Source organism: Mauremys mutica, chromosome 9, assembly GCF_020497125.1.
Source record: "Mauremys mutica isolate MM-2020 ecotype Southern chromosome 9, ASM2049712v1, whole genome shotgun sequence".
Classification (NCBI taxonomy): Eukaryota; Metazoa; Chordata; order Testudines; family Geoemydidae; genus Mauremys; species Mauremys mutica.
Genome location: NC_059080.1, coordinates 73,586,797 through 73,606,930, shown reverse-complemented (window position 1 = coordinate 73,606,930; position 20,134 = coordinate 73,586,797). Strand labels below are relative to the sequence as shown.

General features: G+C 40.2%; 1 protein-coding gene across 1 annotated transcript in view; it reads left to right on the top strand.

Annotated features, from left to right (window-relative positions):
* The window catches only part of PCOLCE2 (procollagen C-endopeptidase enhancer 2), a 42,515-nt gene that overhangs the window by 4,662 nt on the left and 17,719 nt on the right, over positions 1 to 20,134 (top strand). The window contains exons 3-5 of the mRNA XM_045031593.1: positions 11,210 to 11,465; positions 12,679 to 12,803; positions 15,150 to 15,286. Coding sequence (XP_044887528.1) covers positions 11,210 to 11,465; positions 12,679 to 12,803; positions 15,150 to 15,286 — 518 coding nt within the window. The remainder of the gene's footprint in view (positions 1 to 11,209; positions 11,466 to 12,678; positions 12,804 to 15,149; positions 15,287 to 20,134) is intronic.

Genomic DNA, 20,134 nt, shown 5'->3' with positions numbered 1-20,134 from the left:
AAACTTGCTGAGGGTGCAGTCTATGCCATTCTCCAGAACTATAATGAAGATATTGAACAAAACCAGCCCCAGGACCCCCACTCCACTTGATACCAGCTGCCAACTAGACATGGAGCCATTGATCACTACCCGTTGAGCCCGGTGATCTAGACAGCTTTCTATCCACCTTATAGTCCATTCATCCAGCCCATACTTCTTTAACTTGCTGGCAAGAATACTGTGGGAGACTGTATCAAAAACTTTGCTAAAGTCAAGAAATAACATGTCCACTGCTTTCCCCTCATCCACAGAGCCAGTTATCTCATCATAGAAAGCAATTAGGTTAGTCAGGCATGACTTGCCCTTGGTGAATCCATGCTGACTATTCTGATCATTTTCCTCTCCTCAAAGTGCTTCAAAATTGATTCCTTGAGGACCTGCTCCATGATTTTTCCAGGGACTGAGGTGAGGCTGACTGGCCTGTAGTTCCCCAGATCCTCCTCCTTCCCTTTTTTAAAGATGGGCACTACATTGGCCTTTATCCAGTCATCTGGGACCTCCCCCGCTTGCCATGAGTTTTCAAACATAATGGCCAATGGCTCTGCAATCTCATCGGCCAACTCCTTTAGCACCCTCGGATGCAGTGCTTCCGGCCCCATGGACTTGTGCTCATCAGCTTTTCTAAATAGTCCCGAACCACTTCTTTCTCCACAGAGGGCTGGTCACCTCCTCCCCATACTGTGCTGCCCAGTGCAGTAGTCTGGGAACTGACCTTGTTCGTGAAGACAGAGGCAAAAAAAGCATTGAGTACATTAGCTTTTTTCCACATCCTCTGTCACTAGGTTGCCTCCCCCATTCAGTAAGGGGCCCACACTTTCCCTGACCACCTTCTTGTTACTCTTACCTGTAGAACATACCTTCTTGTTACTCTTAACATCCCTTGCTGGCTGCAACTCCAATTGTGATTTGGCCTTCCTGATTTCACTCCTGCATGCCTGAGCAATATTTTTTTTACTCCTCCCTAGTCATTTGTCCAAGCTTCCACTTCTTGTAAGCTTCTTCTTTGTGTTTAAGATCAGCAAGAATTTCACTGTTAAGCCAAGCTGGTCGCCTGCCATATTTATTATTGTTTCTACACATCGGGATGGTTTGTTCCTGCAACCTCAATAAGGATTCTTTAAAATACAACCAGCTCTCCTGGACTCCTTTCCCCCTCATGTTATTCTCCCAGGGGATCCTGCCCATCAGTTCCCTGAGGGAGTCAAAGTCTGCTTTTCTGAAGTCCAGGGTCTGTATTCTGCTGCTTTCCTTTCTTCCTTTTGTCAGGATCCTAAACTCGACCGTCTCATGGCCACTGCCTCCCAGGTTCCCATCCACATTTTCTTCCCCTACTAATTCTTCCCTGCTAGTTAACTAAAACATCTCCAGCGCATCATCAAAGATCTACAACCTATCCTGAAAGATGATCCCTCACTCTCACAGACTTTGGGAGACAGACCTGTCCTTGCTTACAGACAGCCCCCCAACCTGGAGCAAATACTCACCAGCGACCACACACCACAGAACAAAAACATTAACCCAGGAACCTGTCCTTTCAACTAAGCCCGATGCCAACTTTGTCCACATATCTATTCAAGTGACACCATCATAGGACCTAATCACATCCAGGGCCGGCTCCAGGCACCAGCTTATCAAGCAGGCGCTTGGGGCGGCAACTTGGGAGTGGGGTGGCACTTTTAGGTATTCGGCGGCAATTCGGTGGAGGGTCCCTTGCTCCCGCTCGGAGCGAAGGACCTCCTGCTGAATTGCCGCAGAACGCGATCGCGGCTTTTTTTTTTAATTTTATTTTTTTGGCTGCTTGGGGCAGCAAAACCCCTGGAGCCGGCCCTGATCACATCAGCCACACCATCACGGGCTCATTCACCTGCATATCTACCAATGTGATATATGCCATCATGTGCCAGCAATGCCCCTCTGCCATGTACATTGGCCAAACCAGACAATCTCTACGCAAAAGAATAAATGGACACAAATCTGACATCAGGAATCATAACATTCAAAAACCAGTAGGAGAACACTTCAGCCTCTCTCTTTAAAGGTGGCAATTTTGTAACAGAAAAGCTTCAAAAACAGACTCCAATGAGAAACTGCTGAACTTGAATTAATATGCAAACTAGATACTATCAATTTAGTCTTAAATAGAGACTGGGAATGGCTGAGCCATTACACACATTGAATCTATTTCCCCATGTTAAGTATCCTCACACCTTCTTGTCAAACTGTCTTAAATGGGCTATCTTGATTATCACTACAAAAGTTTTTTTTTCTCCTGCTGACAATAGCTTATCTTAATTAATTAGCCTCTTAGGGCTAGGGGAACTCCCACCTTTTCATGTTCTCTGTATGTGTATGTAACCCTTCTGCCCATCTGAGTTGGCAGCAACAAGGGCCGGGTTCAGTATCTAGCGGTTCCGTTTCAATAATGCAATGCAAAACTGGCTCGAGCCCCCACCTAGTGACCTGGGACAATAACATACCACCCCCCCAGTCGCCTCTAAGAGGCAATACTTCCCCTCTTGCAAGCACGGAGTCTGAGTGTAGCAACATCCTTTTAATAAAGGAGGGAAACAATGCGGCATTATGTTAGGGAAACACCACAAACAGGATTCATAACACAAACCATGAGCAAAAGACCCACCCCCAAGCTAGTTTGGCAGTGTCCATTTCCCCTCAGGGTCTTAAGTCCAACCACCCAAAAGATCACCCCAAAGTCCCAAAAGTCCAGCACCCCAGGAGTCTCTTGAGTCCAGCAACCCAAAAATCCAACAACCCAGAAGTCTCTGTCCCTGGTCAGTGCAGCCCCAGAGTTCAAAAGTTTATCTGCAAAGTTCTACACCACCCCCAGCTGGGTAGAAATGGGGGAGGGAGGAAGGAGCACACAGGGTGTTAAGGGGCACCTTACATGGTCCAAAGCCGACTGCCCTGCCTCTCTGTGGGGTTCTGCTGCGGTCTTCACCACAAGCCGTTCCACTCCACCAGCCGTCCCGTGAGCCACTCCCGCCGTCCCACAAACTGCTCCACTCTGCACTGCTTCACTCCAATCGCCGTCCCATGGGCCGCTCCAACCGTCCCATAAACTGCTCAGCTCTGCCAGCTGCTTAGCAATATATCTTCAGGCTCCCCCACTAGTTAACCCAGCACTCAGTGATCTCCGCTCTTTAGTGATTTCAGCTCTTAGTGATTTCTGCTTGTAGTAGGGGAGCCCCAGTGCTGGTGCACCATTGGCCCAAAGTGAATTCAGCACAGCAGCCTGTAACTAGACCCTTAATGGAATCAAAATTAGCTCTGCTATTCAACAGTGGAGAGAGGAAGCAGCGCAATTGGTGTTTCAGGCCCTCAAAAGGGGCCCATACCATCAGGTACAAATACTTATCCCCAGTCTCTCTTGATTCACTGGGTTTTGGAACCATGTCCCTTGTCTAGCAAGTGCTACTTAATTGATGGTGAGTCCCTCTGTCATAAGACAGTTCCACTGGCCTTGATTCACATAATCAGGGTAACAACATTTTATTCTTCCTGCCCCAATAACAGAGAAACTGGGGATCCCACAGCAGCCAAAGTGACCATTTGGGCAGCTGTGGGCTCATGCTGGGTGGGGTGGGTGTGCCTATGTGAACAAGACCAGCCCCTGAAGTTCTTTTCCACACTCGCCACAATTCACCACCAGATGTCAGGGTAGAGCTCATCCTGACTCTGCTTACATGTATATACATATATCTCCTTACTATATGTTCCATTCTATGCATCCGATGAAGTGGGCTGTAGCCCACGAAAGCTTATGATCAAATAAATGTGTTAGTCTCTAAGGTGCCACAAGTACTCCTGTTCTTTTCAACCCACATGTGCGTTGCTAGAACTTCTGGGGACACATCCAATGGTTCTTTGTGCTGCAGTAAGCTGAGACACTGATTCTTTCACAGTGAATTGGGCTTGCAGCGGGGAATTGTAGGAAGGCATTGGAGGACTATCCACACTCCAATGATTTAGCCTGCATCCTCACTGGAAAGTGGGCGGGTTACCAGCCCAAGTGAAAGTGGCACTCAAGTCCAGTCAGGCCAGCTAGCTCAGGTTTAAATACCACCAAACTCTGGTAAGAGAGTTGTATGTGTGGCTGGGACGGAGGTGGAGGTAATACCCAACTAGGAGCCCAAGGTGTAGCAAAGACATCTCCTTAATTACCATGTAAAGGCCTACTCAACTAGTATCTGATACTAGAACACCTTTTGCCAGTCCATGGTAGCAATGTGGAACTTGCAGGAGAATCTGTCTCAAGTCTGCAAAACTTGAACAGCTATTGTTTTGCTTTCTGTGTGGGTTATCAGAGGTATGGAAGTGTTTTCTCAACCAGAGAATGCCATCTTCTTTACAAGAAAACCAAAGTTAATTGAGATAGGGCAAGCAACTTGGAAGTAAAATTCCTTTATAAAACATTAAATAGGTAATATAATATAAAGTGAGACAATGTGACCTAGCAGATAGAGCACTGGATTGTAACTCAAGAGACCTGAGTTTTATTCATGGCAATGGCACTGGTATGCTGGGTGACCGTGGGCAAGTTACTTCACCTCTGTGCCTCAGTTTTCACATCTGTAAATTGGGGATAATGATACCTTCTTTTGTAAAGCTCTTTGAGAGCTACTGATGAAGAGTGCTACATAAGAGATAATTATTTTATTATTATTGTATCTGCTGAAGTCTTCCAGAGTTACTTTGCTAAAGCTGGAAGAGACACAAGCCCAATTAAGTTTCTGTTATTTAAAGATGCTGGTTAACAGAAACAACTGCTGTATTCTGAGAGCTAGAAGAAGTGTGCAGCACGTGCTAGCGCTTGTATTGCAGCTTTGGGAGACTATTCAGAAACCTTTGGTTTGTGCTGCTGCTAAGAATCATCTTTACTCTTGTTTCCTCTCCTGTAGTAACTTGCATAGTGTCACTCACTGTATCACATACATTTGCTTTTAATATTGTATAATCCTTTCTTGGTCATCACCCCACATAGTTATGTTGAATAGTCTGAAAAGTTGTACGGCTGTCCTGTGTCTTTTTGGCAAACCATGCAGTTCCTATACAATGCAGCATGCTCAATGTGTAAAAATAATACTCAAGACTGTCTCAGTCATACAAGGTGATGTTTTTATAGGTTCAGTAGCTGGATTGCAGAACAAGTTTTCTGAAATAAGCAGGGTTTGAAAAATCCACTGATCAGTGGAATTAAAAACTTGCCCTTATGAGCAGAGGCGCTTAAGTCAGTTTCTCTAGACTTTAGCTCTCAAAAGCATCTAGTTTGTATGGTTGTGAAATTATCCTTCCAAATATGCACTGCTGCATTGCTTCCAGGTGGGGGAAAAGATCAGCAGCTGGAGAGGAGGGGACGGGAAGGAAGTGGGCACAGAAATTGGGCTTCCTTTCATTGCGTTACTCCCCCATTCCAATATATCTTTCATATTAATTCTGGCTAACATGTTTAATCTCCTGGCTAGCAGACATCTGATAAATTTTTCAAGTCTTGACAATAAGAATAGTGGGAAGGGTGTTCTAGTGATCCATAGCACCACTATGGCTAAACACTCAGCATTTTTATTATTAAACCCTGTTTTGGAAAGGTTTATTATTCAGCCAAAATCATTTAAGTCAAGTTTAAAACTTGGCATTTAAGGCTCTGGTCCACAAACAACTCCCTTTCTCTCCGCCTCCAACACTGTAGTAAATAATATGGAAGAGCAAGACATACCAAGAACTTTCCCAAAAAGCAGGAAGAGGTACACTTGTGAATAGGCTCTGTTTTAAGTTAGAGCAAACTATGCATGGTATTAGGAAGAGACAAGTTTCTCTTAGTGATGGCACAAAAACATCCAGGGACCTTACTGTGCTAGGTAAAATAAGAATGCCCCTGCATCAAAGTGCTTACAGTCTAAATACTGATGTTTTTAGAACAGTGCACACCATAAACAACTTTCCTTAAAAATGTTTAGGGATATATTCTCCTTTCTCTGCTAGAGAGGCATGTATGTTCACTAATAGGAGTACATAGCCTTTCTGTAAAAGCAGCAAAGAGTCCTGTGGCACCTTATAGACTAACAGACGTATTGGAGCATGAGCTTTCGTGGGTGAATACCCACTTCGTCGGATGCATGCATGTACATGCATCTGACGAAGTGGGTACTTCACTTCGTCGGATGCATGCATGTACATGCATCTGACGAAGTGGGTATTCACCCACGAAAGCTCATGCTCCAATACGTCTGTTAGTCTATAAGGTGCCACAGGACTCTTTGCTGCTTTTACAGATCCAGACTAACACGGCTACCCCTCTGATACTATAGCCTTTCTGTGTATTTTTGTGTAACAGACCTGAGGGTGGCAATTTTGCAACAGAAAAGCTTCAAAAACAAACTCCAATAAGAAACTGCTGAACTCAAATTGATATGCAAATTAGATACAATCAATTTAGGCTTGAATAGAGACTGGGAATGGCTGAGCCATTACAAACATTGAATCTATCTCCCCTTGTAAGTATTCTCACGCTTCTTATCAAACTGTCTGTACTGGGCTATCTTGATTATCACTTCAAAAGTTTTTCTCTTAATTGGCCTCTCAGAGTTGGTAAGACAACTCCCACCTTTTCATGCTCTCTGTATGTGTATATATATCTCCTCACTATATGTTCCATTCTATGCATCCGAAGAAGTGGGCTTTAGCCCACGAAAGCTTATGCTCAAATAAATTTGTTAGTCTCCAAGGTGCCACAAGTACTCCTGTTCTAAAATAAAATGATAGAAATTCAGCTTTTTTAGGAGACTGATTTAAAACAAAGGTCTTTAGTCTTTCTCTTTCAAAACGTCCACTTGTTGTTTTGTAACAGGTTCTAATCTCTCTGATGCACCACAACACACAGTTCATTTGTTTAAGCCAGGCCAGACCCATGTGTCACCCCCTTCCCTGTGGCAGTGCCAAGAGGTTACCAAGAATTCTATAGCTGTAGGAATTTAGATTTCCCAACACAAGATTGAGGATCTGCCTCTAAGGGTGCCCTATCCACCAGCTGGTGTAAATTGTCATCATTCCACTAACTTCAATGGAGCTATGACAATTTATACCTCCTGAGGATCTGCCCGAATTTCTGCAGAGAATTTATCTGCATGAGCACTAACCCAGCCAGGCAATGCCACAACTTGGTACTACAGAGTTTTGTTAGATATTGTTTTGGGGCTTCTGCAGGAGGCAAGCTTTCTCCTGGTTATCTTGGCTTGCTGTGGGCTAGGGAATTGCCAGCTACACAGGGCTTACTCAGGACAGAAGTCTATTGTATAGTATTAGGTCCTATGTAGGAAGTTTTATAAGCTTGTATTATAGGTTCTTTTGTTCTTTAAATATACGTATACAAAGAAAAGTCATGAATTACTCAGCAACAGATAAAAGCCAAGGCTGAACTTCCAGTCTTAAATACAGTAGTGGTGGTTTGCCTCTACTCTTTTTGTGCATGATAGTACAATTTAAAGTTGATGTGCCAATCTAGACTTTCATCCACAGCTCTTAATTTGTTTGCATTTGAGGCTTTAAAATACACCCTTAATGACACTTCAGCATAATGTTTGCAGCTGAACAAGTATTTGATAAAACATCTGAACACTAATCATACAGTATTCTAAACCTCTCCCTCCCCTCCCCATCCCCCCCAGAGAATTCTCATGTAATGAGTGGACAGTGCCCTTTGATGCTGCATCCTATGTTGTGGTATGGAAGCTTGCCTTTCACCATACTCCCTCCTCCCTCCCCCCTTCTTAACTTTAGTATCAAAACTAGTCAGGATGCTGTCTAGCCAAAAGTGCAATGACATTCCCTGGCTTCTGTAGTTTCAGCCACTCCCTTTTAGTGATGTTTTAAGAGTTATGTTTACTTTGCAGGTAAGACCTCGAGACCTTACTTTCCAAGACCTTAATCAAAATATATATTAAATCAGTGTAAAGACAGTACATATTTAAACTATTAGAATCAAAATATGATGCTACAGGATAAGCTGGTTATTAAAGAAACTGTAAGCTTTAAATACATTTCCTTAAAGACCTACTGTATTCACTTACTGATTTTAAAACATTTAGTATGTTAATTGTTTAACTTTAAAGGCAGTAGGTCAGAAGAACAGCATGAAGTGGCATAAATGCTGTTCTTCTAGTTTCAGTGCTACTAATCTCAGCAGCCCAAGATTTGACAATGTTCTGTCAACTAATTTAATTATAGTATCAGGGGGGTAGCCGTGTTAGACTGGTTCTGTAGAAGCAGCAAAGAATCCTGTGGCACCTTATAGACTAACAGACGTTTTGCAGCATGAGCTTTCGTGGGTGAATACCCACTTCTTCGGATGCAAGACTATAATTTAATTATAGTTTACCTTTGAGTGTAGTACAGTTGACAAGCTAATTTGTATTAACAAGGAAAAGTTATTCTTATCACTAGAGCTTTTCTAGATGTCCTGCCTGTGCTGTCCTTTTTCTGCAAGTTTCCAGAGAACATGTTTTGCTGGTTATATTTCTAAATTAACTTATTTGTTGCTGTTGAAAACTTCTCTAGTTCTCCAGTTACAATATTTTCAATAAAGTGTTGCAGTGGTTCTAGAGGTCATACAGCTTATACAAAGTGGTTTGCAGTGTGTGCGCTTATTTGCTTCAAACTGATTAAGCAGACCTGTGGATTTCTTCCCCTCACTACCCACTAAAGCCTGGTTATTTCAGAAGCACATTAGTTTGACCTGGTGACTTGCTTTAAATTTTTCTAAAACATAGCTATTGTACTTTGGATGAGTTTGCCTGGTTTTTTATGTGGGTGGTAACAGTAGTGAACATCATTTTTGCAAGAAAAATGTGAACAGGGATTAAGGGAGATAACTTCTAAGTAAATTTAAAGGTTTAAAATGGCAGGCTGTAATTTACCCACCTCAGTTTTCTTTGCAATATTCCTCTTTTCTGTTCTCAGAGAAGACAAACTTCCTAGAAACACAATAAATATTTTTCCTCTATTTTATGTTTCACAAGTCTTGGTTGTATACTATCTATATATATTAGCTTTTTTATTGTATGGTATACTTTAATAACAGTGACCAATAATGCTACTTTACAGTAGGTAAGGTTTTAAGGGGAGTGGTAACAGAATATTTAATCTTATACCTTTGGGTCATTGATTCAGCTCCAACCCAGGTTAATGTTATCATCAGATCGCTTTGAAATCAGTTTGGAAATTGGTACTCTTTGTACAGTTTGCAGTGAACAGGTGGTCATACCACAAAAATAAGAATCAAAACTATTGTCTTTTCTGGCAGAACCAGCAGAGATTCCAAGGACTGAATGGACTTACAGGAAGTATATCCTCTCACCCCTTAATCAGAGTTGGGAAACATTGGCACTACTGCTGCCTGTGCTAGCCTGTTCTGTGGCTAAAGAAAAGACTTCAGTCTCTCAGGCTCATTATAGTCTATATCACTTATTTTTGCTAATAAAAGTCTGGATTTTAAAAATAGTCACATAAATATGGAGAAGTTTCAGGAACTTTATTTATTTATTTATTGGTTTAAAGTGGCTCATGTATGAGCTTTACTAGTCATACTTTGGTTGTGTGTTAAATATTTAAAACAGGAAATAATGGTGGCATCTCTGGCAACATAGTGCAGTAATGGCTGGTAATGTTTTTTAATTGGTTACCCACTGTACTAGTCAATGAATACAGTCCCGGTAATTACATTCTGCCTATCTATGTTCCCTTTTCAGGTTTTCAAATGAACAGGATATTCTTCGCTCTCTGTCCCAAACTGTTACATGGTCTTTGTTAAACAGGTGCCCCGTCAGTGTACTACTCCTCATAGTAAGAGCTTGCAGGCTTAGGCCCCAACACCTTTTAAGTTTAGAACTCTTGAGCACATGGAATGCTCTTTTGTTTGACCAACCATCCCCCCTACTCCCTCCCCCGGTTAAATCTCTCGAGAACTCACCCCTTTCACAGTGTCCACAATGAAGTGATTCAAAAATACTCACAACTTATTTTTCCATAGCTCTTACAAAACCCAAAGCCTTAACAGATATGCACATGCCTAATCTGCATAACTATATAACATTATTGCACATACAATTCCTACCATTCATCACCACCACTCATGACATGTCTCAAATTTAGATGGTAAACTCTTTGGGTTCCAAAAAATATATATGTTTTTTCTTTGTGGATAAGTGCACTGAGTTTTGAATTGAGATCACTTTGAGCATTTTTTTAAAAGCTTCCCCGCGTCTGTTTTAAACATGTAATTATTTCTATCCAAATACCAAAGTTTTTTTAGATGCTTTTTGTTAAAGCAGCAAAACAGCATTAGGCCTTAGTGTTCCAAGAACACAGTGTTACCCTTAACCAAAAAGTAATTTAAAATGTAACTTATGTCTAGACTCTTATTACCAAAGGCTCTCTTATCATCATTGCATACTAATGGCTTGCTTGAACTCTGTATCCAACTTGTAGTTTTACATATTCTTTATCAAAACAAGTATTTCCACTACATCCATGGAACTAAATGGGTTCCATCTAGTTGTTAATTTTAGCTATGCAGTTTTAGCCATAAAGTTTCCCTTTTTCTACATTGATATTGTGTTTATTAAATTACTACTAAAAGTGATCAGAAAATGTAAAATCCCCCAAATTGAACAGCTTTATTATAAACCCTTGAATGCCACAGATAACCAGGATGAGAGGGGCAAGTGAACTAAATTCAAAATTGATTGACTGGTTCATATTAAAAAAAATGGTCCTGACATTAACCAGTTGGTTAGCTCTCCATTGATGAGTTCAAAGGTGGATGTGACATCACTGGCAGAGGATGTGCTTGGGACTAAGAGTTGCAGTTGAGTTGGGATGTGATATTGAATAGCAGTTATTAAGATTTGTCAAAGCACCATTTTGAAGAGAGGATGCTATACAACAGGAAGGGAATACTACAACAGAAAGGGAGCATCCCATATTATTTGTTCAATATCTCATCTGTACTTGAATGAAGAATTTGATTGGTAAGTTGGGGAAAGGAACTTGAAAATATACACAATTAAAAACACAAACAACAGTTATGCAGAGCACCAGAGCAGCTAGTCTTCTAATGATGATGATGATGTTAAGATACATTACTCTCTCCCCTCTACAGGTGCCTGAAGGAAAGGTGGTAGTTCTGTCTTTTAGATACATAGACTTGGAAAGTGACAACTTGTGCAGATATGACTTTGTGGATGTTTACAATGGTCATGCCAATGGACAACGCCTGGGCAGGTTCTGTGGTACTTTCAAACCAGGTGCCCTTGTGGCCAATGGCAATAAGATGTTGGTACAGATGATTTCAGATGCGAACACAGCTGGAAATGGATTCATTGCTATGTTTTCTGCAGCAGAGCCACATGAAAGAGGTATTTTACAACTATGCAAATATTAAAGGCAAACATTCAGAAGCTGTGCTAGCCCATCGGGGGCCCTAAGCAGGAATATTTCTGTGGCCACACCTTACCCTTCACCCATCCCCTAAAAATACTAATTGCATTATTTCCACAAACCAAAAAATATATTAGCATGTGATGTGTTGGTATACTTGTTAAAAAGTCCATGTTAAATAATATGAATGGTATTTTGGGGATAATACTCAATGGGGGCCCTAATCAACTGCTAAGTCTACTTATGCCTGGCGCCACCACTGCAAACATTATCTTGTCTTTTATAGAATGTACTTAGACGTTGAGGCCAAAGGTACTTTTAAAGTTAAAGTAAGGTTTCCTACTTCTTTGAAAGTTTTAACATCCAGAACCCTGCATCCTTGGTACTGAAAGGATACAATAATGAAGAAGCTGCACACTTGTGTTATAGTCAAGGCTAATGTATTCACAGTATTTGGTATAAGTTTTATTATTTTGGGGCTGGGAGGAGGAGAAATGAAGCCCTAGTTTGGCACTTTAAAAAACTAAGTCTTCATTTTTGTTAAGTTAGAAAGTTTTTTTCCTTTTCATTTTCAGTCATGGATATTGACTCCTCTTAGGCACAGATGCCAATTCCTAAGCTTTTCTCTCACCCTCAATTTTGCCATGGGGGGGAAATAGTTTTAATTTTGTAGTCTGGGGACAAGGGAGAATCTTTTGTCAGCAAAGTTAATCTTAATACACTGCTATCATGGATCTTACAGAAAAATTATAGAATATGTTAAAGTCTCTGCAAAGTAAAGAGACCAGTCACAGTTTTTAGTTTCTTTACTATGGACAAAATCCTCCCCATGGGCAGGGAGGGCCCTAAATGCAGTGGAACTAGCAGGGTTATGTTGTACAAAATGGTGTGGCTGCAGGGAGGCTATACAGTGGTCTCTAAAACCCCTTACACTCTGTGGAGTATTGCTGTGCAGTGGCTCTGGAGAAAGGGGTCAAGTGAGCTGTATCTTCAGCTACATGTACCTACAGAGGAAGAACTTCAGGCTGAGAGCATTTTCTTTGGGTCCCATCTGAGAACCCCTACACAAAAGCTTATTTCCTTTGGCTACACACAGGAGTTGTGAATTTGGCTGTAGTGGAACAGCTGTATTAAATGCATTACACATATGCTCTGTGCTTTTGGTCAGTATGTTATGTTTTGTATTTCTAGGGGATCAGTACTGTGGTGGACGACTAGACAAGCCTTCTGGGTCCTTTAAAACTCCTAATTGGCCAGATCGAGATTACCCAGCAGGAGTCACTTGCTCATGGCATATTGTAGCCCCAAAGAATCAGGTGAGCGTTGGTATCTCTTTTAACAGTTACTCACAAAAGTTAACATGTAGGTTGGCAATTTATACTAGTTACTTTGATACTTCTTTATGCTTCATCTTTTTTTGTCGTTGCCCAGGTTTCTGCTCAGTAATCTGTATCATGTCAGGGAGTACACAATGACTGAGGCATGTTTGATAGGTTACTTTTCATAACTATGTTAGCTTCCCAAAATTCTTTTACATGCCACCCAGACTTTCCTATTAATCTTCAGCACATGACCATAATCTTCCAAATGAAAAAGCTGTCCCTGATAAATGTATTCTTCAGATCTTTTATTTTTTTTCCATTTACCAAGGTTTTCCCCCCTTGAACTAGAGGCTGTAAATCAGCTTAGTCTTTCCTGTATTCATCTTTAATCCACATTCCTTGCTTGCCATGTACAGGTCATTTAGCAATCTATAGCTAGGCAGTGATTTTAACAATATTATCTGTAAATTGCAGATTACTTTAATGCTTCCCATTTATCTCCAGGTGGCTTGAAAACTTTCTACAAGCTTGTAGTGAAAACTTAGGACAGGATTTTCCTTTTGTATTCTTATTCTTGAGATCCTGTCCCCAGGAAAGTTTTAAGCGACCAAATGGACATATTTTCTATAGATTTCTGTAGTGCTTCTCTCAGTGCTGTATAGTTTCCAATGAGTCAAGGGCTTTTTCTCACCCACAAAACCAAGTTTTGTATCATTCACCAGTTTTCCTTTTGGCTAGCGAATGTGAAGGTGTTCTACACTAAAAACAAACCATTCAAAGATTCACCATTCCACTGGACATATTTTCTATATAGATAGGGTTTCTACCTTTTTATTAGACAAGGACTCAATCAAGCCACAACCATTTCCCTTCCAAATCAGCATATGACCATTAAGGCAAGCTATGCTCTAATTTAGACCAATAATTGTTTTGTTGAGCTCAGTAAATAGGTTCTCCCCTATGGTGGCCTCTTCTCTCCTTCCATTTCATCATTAGACTTTCTGACTGAACAGCAAGATGCCCATATACAACACAGAGAAGCAGACTAGACATTCCGTCGCTTTCCTGCATACATACATTTTGTTTTTATTCCCTCACCATTAGTTTTCTCTGTCTTCTGTTTTTTGTCCTTTTTTCTCCTCCTCCATTTGCTCTGCCTACTATTTGCTACCTTGTCTACTATCCCCCTTTCCTTCCCCAATTATTCTCTTCCCCTTATTCTTCTTATGTCTCTGTTTTGTTTCCTCTAGTACCCTCTCTCGCCCCACCATCCAAGCCAGTGTCCTTGTTCTGTATGCTCCCCCATTTTCCTTTTAACTCCATTTGCCCCACTCCCAGCTGCAGCCAACTGAGATTCTGAACCAGAAGACCATGAAAAAGAAGCAGCCACTTGAGCAACACCAGTGAGGGTCCAGTGGAAAAAAACAAATAGTCAAGACAATCTTCATACCTTTTATCCCCTTGGTCCAAAAGAGCAGATTATAGTAGTAGAGATCCTTCAGCAGATAAATAACAGCAAGTAATCGCCATATTTTAGATCTCTGCTTCACTGTTTTTTTTCAAATAGCACATGCATCATTAAAGGATGGTTCGCTGGAATCAACTCTGCAGTTACATAGTTTTACGTATTGCTGAAAGGTGCTTGATGGGTCCAATATAAGAACCTAAGTAGACAGCGCAACTTGATAGTGCATTCCACTCAGTTATTGAGCAACTAAATTGCTATCTAGTTGAATATGGATTCATTTCTTGGTACATCTACATAACTAAATCTCTGAAATATACTATCAAAGTAATTCTTCAGCATAGTAAGATCCACATATGCTACAATGGGTCTTCTGCCTACTTGCAGTTTTGGGGTTGAACTCACACCTGTCAGTCACTGGCTGAAGGATATCGCTCTGCTGTTAATTACTGGGTTAGAACATAGTCTGAGACAAATATGGTATCAAGAGAAGCAGCCAGAATACAGAGGCACAGATCTGTCTTATCATTGGAATCAAAGTCTGTTCACAAACTCCTTTGAAATATATATATATATTCCTTCTCTAGCACATGCCTTTTTTTTTATAGCAGTCCTGTCAATTAAATCAGGATTTGGATGAGGAACTCTATTCCTTGAGCCCTCTACTGTTCCCCCCTTCCATACAGATAGTGGTTCTTAGGACAAACCTTTGTATTCATATATTGAAGACAGCTAATTGCTTGAATAAGCAGACAGATTAAACAATTTTCATCAATTGACAGCAAAGTGAATAAGGCACACTGATGTTAGCTTTATTAGTGCTCCTTGTTATCTTACTGTAAAAAGCCTTAATTAAGTATTTGTTTTTCCTGCAGGTCATAGAGTTAAAGTTTGAGAAGTTTGATGTGGAGAGAGATAACTACTGCAGATATGATTTTGTGGCAGTATTTAATGGTGGGGAAATCAATGATGCTAAAAGAATTGGGAAATACTGTGGAGATAGTCCACCTGCGTGAGTAACTTATTTGGATTATTAACAGCTATAACTGTATGTCCTTTTTGTTATCAGTTCTTTACTATGTTTTTCTTGAGGTTATTTTGGCAAAATATGATCTTTTTCTACATCAAGTACATACTGTGGGCTTTTCCTATTATCTCAGATATATTGCAACTATTCTACTGAATAAGGTTAGACTTTTAAATGCCTATGTATATGGAGAGATAATCGCTTATAAAGGTTTCCTCTTTCTTTCACATGGGCTGTCCTGAATGTGGAACATGCCCCATAGCATTTAATTTGTTTGCTCATAACTCTGTGAAATATGGTTGTTCAATGACAATTTATTTTACTTATTGAAGATTATGCTTTTCACCAAATAGTTTTATCCAGTATTTATTTACTGTATGTTAAATCTTGTCTTACCTCATTTGAAATCTGGTCACACATGTCTCAGTCTCCCCTTTCTGCTTAGTTAGTTGGTGATTTTAGTGCTTTGGGCCTCTGACCAAAGCAGATGTCCTCCCATTCTGGTCCCAAATACAATAGCAAAATATATCCTTGGCTGTCCCTGGGCTACAGCCTTCACCTGTACTGATGTAGGGCTGTGCTAGTTGACCTTTGCCCTTCGGCAGGTTACACAGTTTCTTGTTTATTTTCACCTGGTGCCAGGCTGACACATTCTTCACTTCTGGGTCAAAGAGGTTTCCATCCCATCTGTCAGTAGAGCTGTTGAGGAGCCCTGGGGCCCTAAGCCACGCAGGGCTTGTATGCACTCCACCCAAAAATCACCCACTTCACTGTTTAAAAAAGTAATTTCCATTGCCCTTTTAAAAAAAAAAAATGGCCTTCCTCCCGGTAACTTCCAGGCTACTTTAGCACAACCTTCCTGGACTCCTTTCCGAAGTGTTATCAGTCTAACTATTCCTTGAGCTTTTCCAGTTCCTTCCAGGCTCATGCTCAGAGAAATACCAATTAAGTGCTATCACAATGTCCCATACCGAGTCTTGCCTCATCCCTGCAGCTTCTCTTTGGAGAATATCTCTGGAATGCCTTCCCAGTGTGCCTTGCAACAACCTACACAATTCCCAGGGTCCCTCAGGGATTCTCCTTGAATTCTACTTGGAGCAGGGATGTACAGGCCTGCCCTTAAAAGGCCAGTATGCCCTGTAACAATATTTTATTGGAAAACATTATTTCCAAAGATAGTTCTTAGTAATATTTAGTTTTTCTTTCACTCAGTGTACTGAAGCATAAGTCAAAGGTTTAAATATGGTATTTTTATGATCTCAATTAATCTCTGTTATGGGTTCTGTAGCATAATGCACAAAGCCCATTCAAAAAATTACATGAAGTGGGGCATTTGTGCCTCAGATGCCCCAAAAATTTTCCATTACAAGTAAGTCTGCTGTAGACCTCAGCTACCTGATTCCACCACCACATTTTCAGTAGCTGCTACCTAATTCTGTATTCACTATTAACCACCTTAATTATGGTAATTTTCTCTTTAGCCTTGTCACATTCTCTAGGACCACTGCTCACCTTCCCTTCAGTTAGTGCCTATGCTTGTTCTCTTGCTGCATTAGGCCTTGTGTCCATGCAAGTGCTACTTTATATAGCACTATCTGCAGTTGTGCTGGCATACTGCTAACGCAGCTGTGCATGTTAACATCAGAGGACTCAGACATCAGTGGCACAATCCCATGGCCTAGGATGACCCCAAAAAACATGAGGCAATGAAATAAAAAGACAGAATGTGCTTCTGCTCCAATTCATTTACATATTGAATTCAAATGATGAACTCACAAATGGGTTGCCTGAGTTTATTGATCCTTAAACTACCAGAGCTTTTCCACCTTGCTAGTCAAATGAATATGATAGAAGAATATTGTCTATAAGCATTTGGGACAACTTGAGGGTTAGCGCATGGTCTATTTTGAAGTATGACAGTAATTATTAATGATTTTTTTTCCTCATGGCATTCATTAGTTAATATACATCAGCAAGGTGCTGATGTTTATGGATTCTTAGTTTTGCCATTAACATTTAATAATATTTTTTAAATCAACATTCATATATTGTCAAAGTGTGATGCATGCTTGATTTTCTTCTGCTCAGGGATATTAACATGATGCATACATATCTCATACTTACTATAAGTCTCATATGTAGTTATATTACTGCCAGAACTAAAACCCAGAAAGACTGTGAAAAATTCTTTGCTGCATAACTATCACAGCTCCCTGAGAAAAGCCTCTAAAAATACAGCTCTAATGAGGAGCTGTCTGGAGTTAAGTGCACTCAGCCTGAAAAAAGCCAACCAATGGCACTGTAATTATATAATCAGGTCTGCAAAGCTGGCAGTAGTAAGTCTTAATTATTCTAGAAAATGTGTAAAGTTTCTAAGTGAGGTTAGTAATTTAAGTATATCTCTTCAGCTATAGTGTGGCTTCTTGATGCTGAACTATTTCAAGATATGCCATATTGCATTTTGTTTCAAGAAATACAAGCTTTAATAAAAAACAACAAAAGTCTATATTATTTGAAGGGAGTCTTACGCCTGAGAATGGTCACTAGTTGAGTTATCAAGAGGAAATATTTCCTTACACAACAACTCTTTCAAATGATCAGTTTGATGGACTGAGAAATTGTCCTTTTATGATTATTTACACTATACCTTCATTAGAATAGGCTTTCTGTGGTCCCATACAAAAAGACAGTTTTGTTTGTGAATTGTCCTTCAATACAGCTCAGTTAGTAACTAGACTTATTTTGAAAATGACCTTTCTAAATTAAAAAATTAATCATTTGTAATAATTCCAGAAAACAGAACAGTTGGATGTTCTTTCCCCCACATGTAATGTTTTGGACTTAGAATAATAAAAAAGACAAATTTAACAAAATCAAGTTTCCTTACAAGTAAAGGTCTGTTACTCCCAGGGATCAGTGAAAAGGAAGTCTCTTCTAATCTTTTTTTCTCCATTTTTCACTTCCCCAGGCAGCAGCCACATACATGAGTGACCTGTGTGTCTAAAATTCTGGAGTTAAGATGTCTTCTGACAGTTACTGTAGTTACAATTCATTAGTTGCCTGGCAGTACCAGGAATCAAGGGTGAAATCTTGGCCCTGTTGAAATGATTGGGAGTTTTGTCATTGATTTCAATGGAGCTAGGATTTCATCCTGCATATTTGGTTAACTTCATTTTTCTCCAACCACTAGGATTGGATCCATGTCTAGAGTTTGGGGCTTTAATTTATAACTTTCTGAGACTAAAGACATTTTGTCAGCTGTATGGTCAAAGGTCCATCATTGTAGCATAACTAAAAACAGTAGTACTATAAAAAGTGCCTGATGTTGATAACAAAGAGCTTTGCACATGCTGGGCCATGTTCTCCATTATGATCCAAACCCTTCATGCTGCTCAGGTGGTGCAAAAGGATCAGGTTTGGCTGTAGTTGGACAGCAGAAAGTTTCCCTGGTATTCATAATGATACTGCTCTGTACCTGCAAGTTACATCTTATAACTTTGTGAAAACAAAAATGGATTGTTGCTTTGCAATAGCTCAGTGACAATGTTTTTATGCTATAAATAAATGTGAAGAACTTCGTAGCAATTAGAGCAGGGGACTGAGGGTTAATAATCTTGCTTTGTATTTGTGCCTTGGTCATTCCTGTGTCCTTGACCTAGTTACTTGGGGCCTGATTCAACTCCTGTTCACCTCAGTGAAAATTAATATGGTCCTCCTCTTAACCCTTCATTTCTCTATCTATCAAGTGACACAGTATCTACCTTACAGGGTAATGTGAGTCTCCATTAATATTTTTAAGTGCTTTGGAGGGCCCTTAGTGACTAGTGCTAGAACAGTGCAAAATGTTTCAGGAAAAGTATCTCTATATAAAGGTAAGTTTTCTAATAAATGGAATGTGTTGGTTTTCCGATGGTGAAGCATTTTCTTAAATAAGTGGCCCTAATCCCAGACAAGAGGCAGTCTGGTCCATGATGTGTTCAACAAATGCTTGTGTAGAAATGTTTTTATTAGGGCTGTCAAGCAATTAAAAAAATTAATCACGCTGTTAAACAATAGAATACTATTTATTTTAAAATATTTTTGGATGTTTACTACATTTTCAAATATATTAATTTCAATTACAACACAGAATACAGAGTGTACAGTGCTCACTTTATATTTTTCATTACAAATATTTGCACTGTAAAAAAACAAATACTGTATTTTTCAATTCACCACAAAGAGATTGCACTGCAGTACGTGTATCATAAAAGTTGAACTTACAAATGTAGAATGATGACAAAAAAAAGGCATTCAAAAATAAAATATATAACTTTAGAGCCTACGGGTCCACTCAGTCCTACTTTTTGGTCAGCCAATCACTCAGACAAACAAGGTTGGTTATAATTTGCAGGAGATAATGCTGCCTGCTTCTTGTTTACAATGTCACCTGAAAGTGAGAACAGGCATTCACATGGCACTGTTGTAGCCGGTGTTGCAATATATTTATGTGCCGGATGCACTAAAGATTCGAATGTCCCTTCATGCTTCAACCACCATTACAGAGGACATGCTTCCATGCTCATGATGGGTTCTGCTTGATAACGATCCACAGCAGTGTGGACCAATGCAAGTTCATTTTCATCATCTGAGTCAGATGCCACCACCAGAAGGTTGATTTTCTTTTTTGGTGGTTTGGGTTCTGTAGTTTCTGCATCAGAGTGTTGCTCTTTTAAGACTTCTAAAAGCATGCTCCATACCACGTCCCTCTCAGATTTTGGACAGCACTTCAGATTCTTAAACCTTGGGTCAAGTGCTGTAGCTATTTTTAGTAATCTCACATCAGTACCTTCT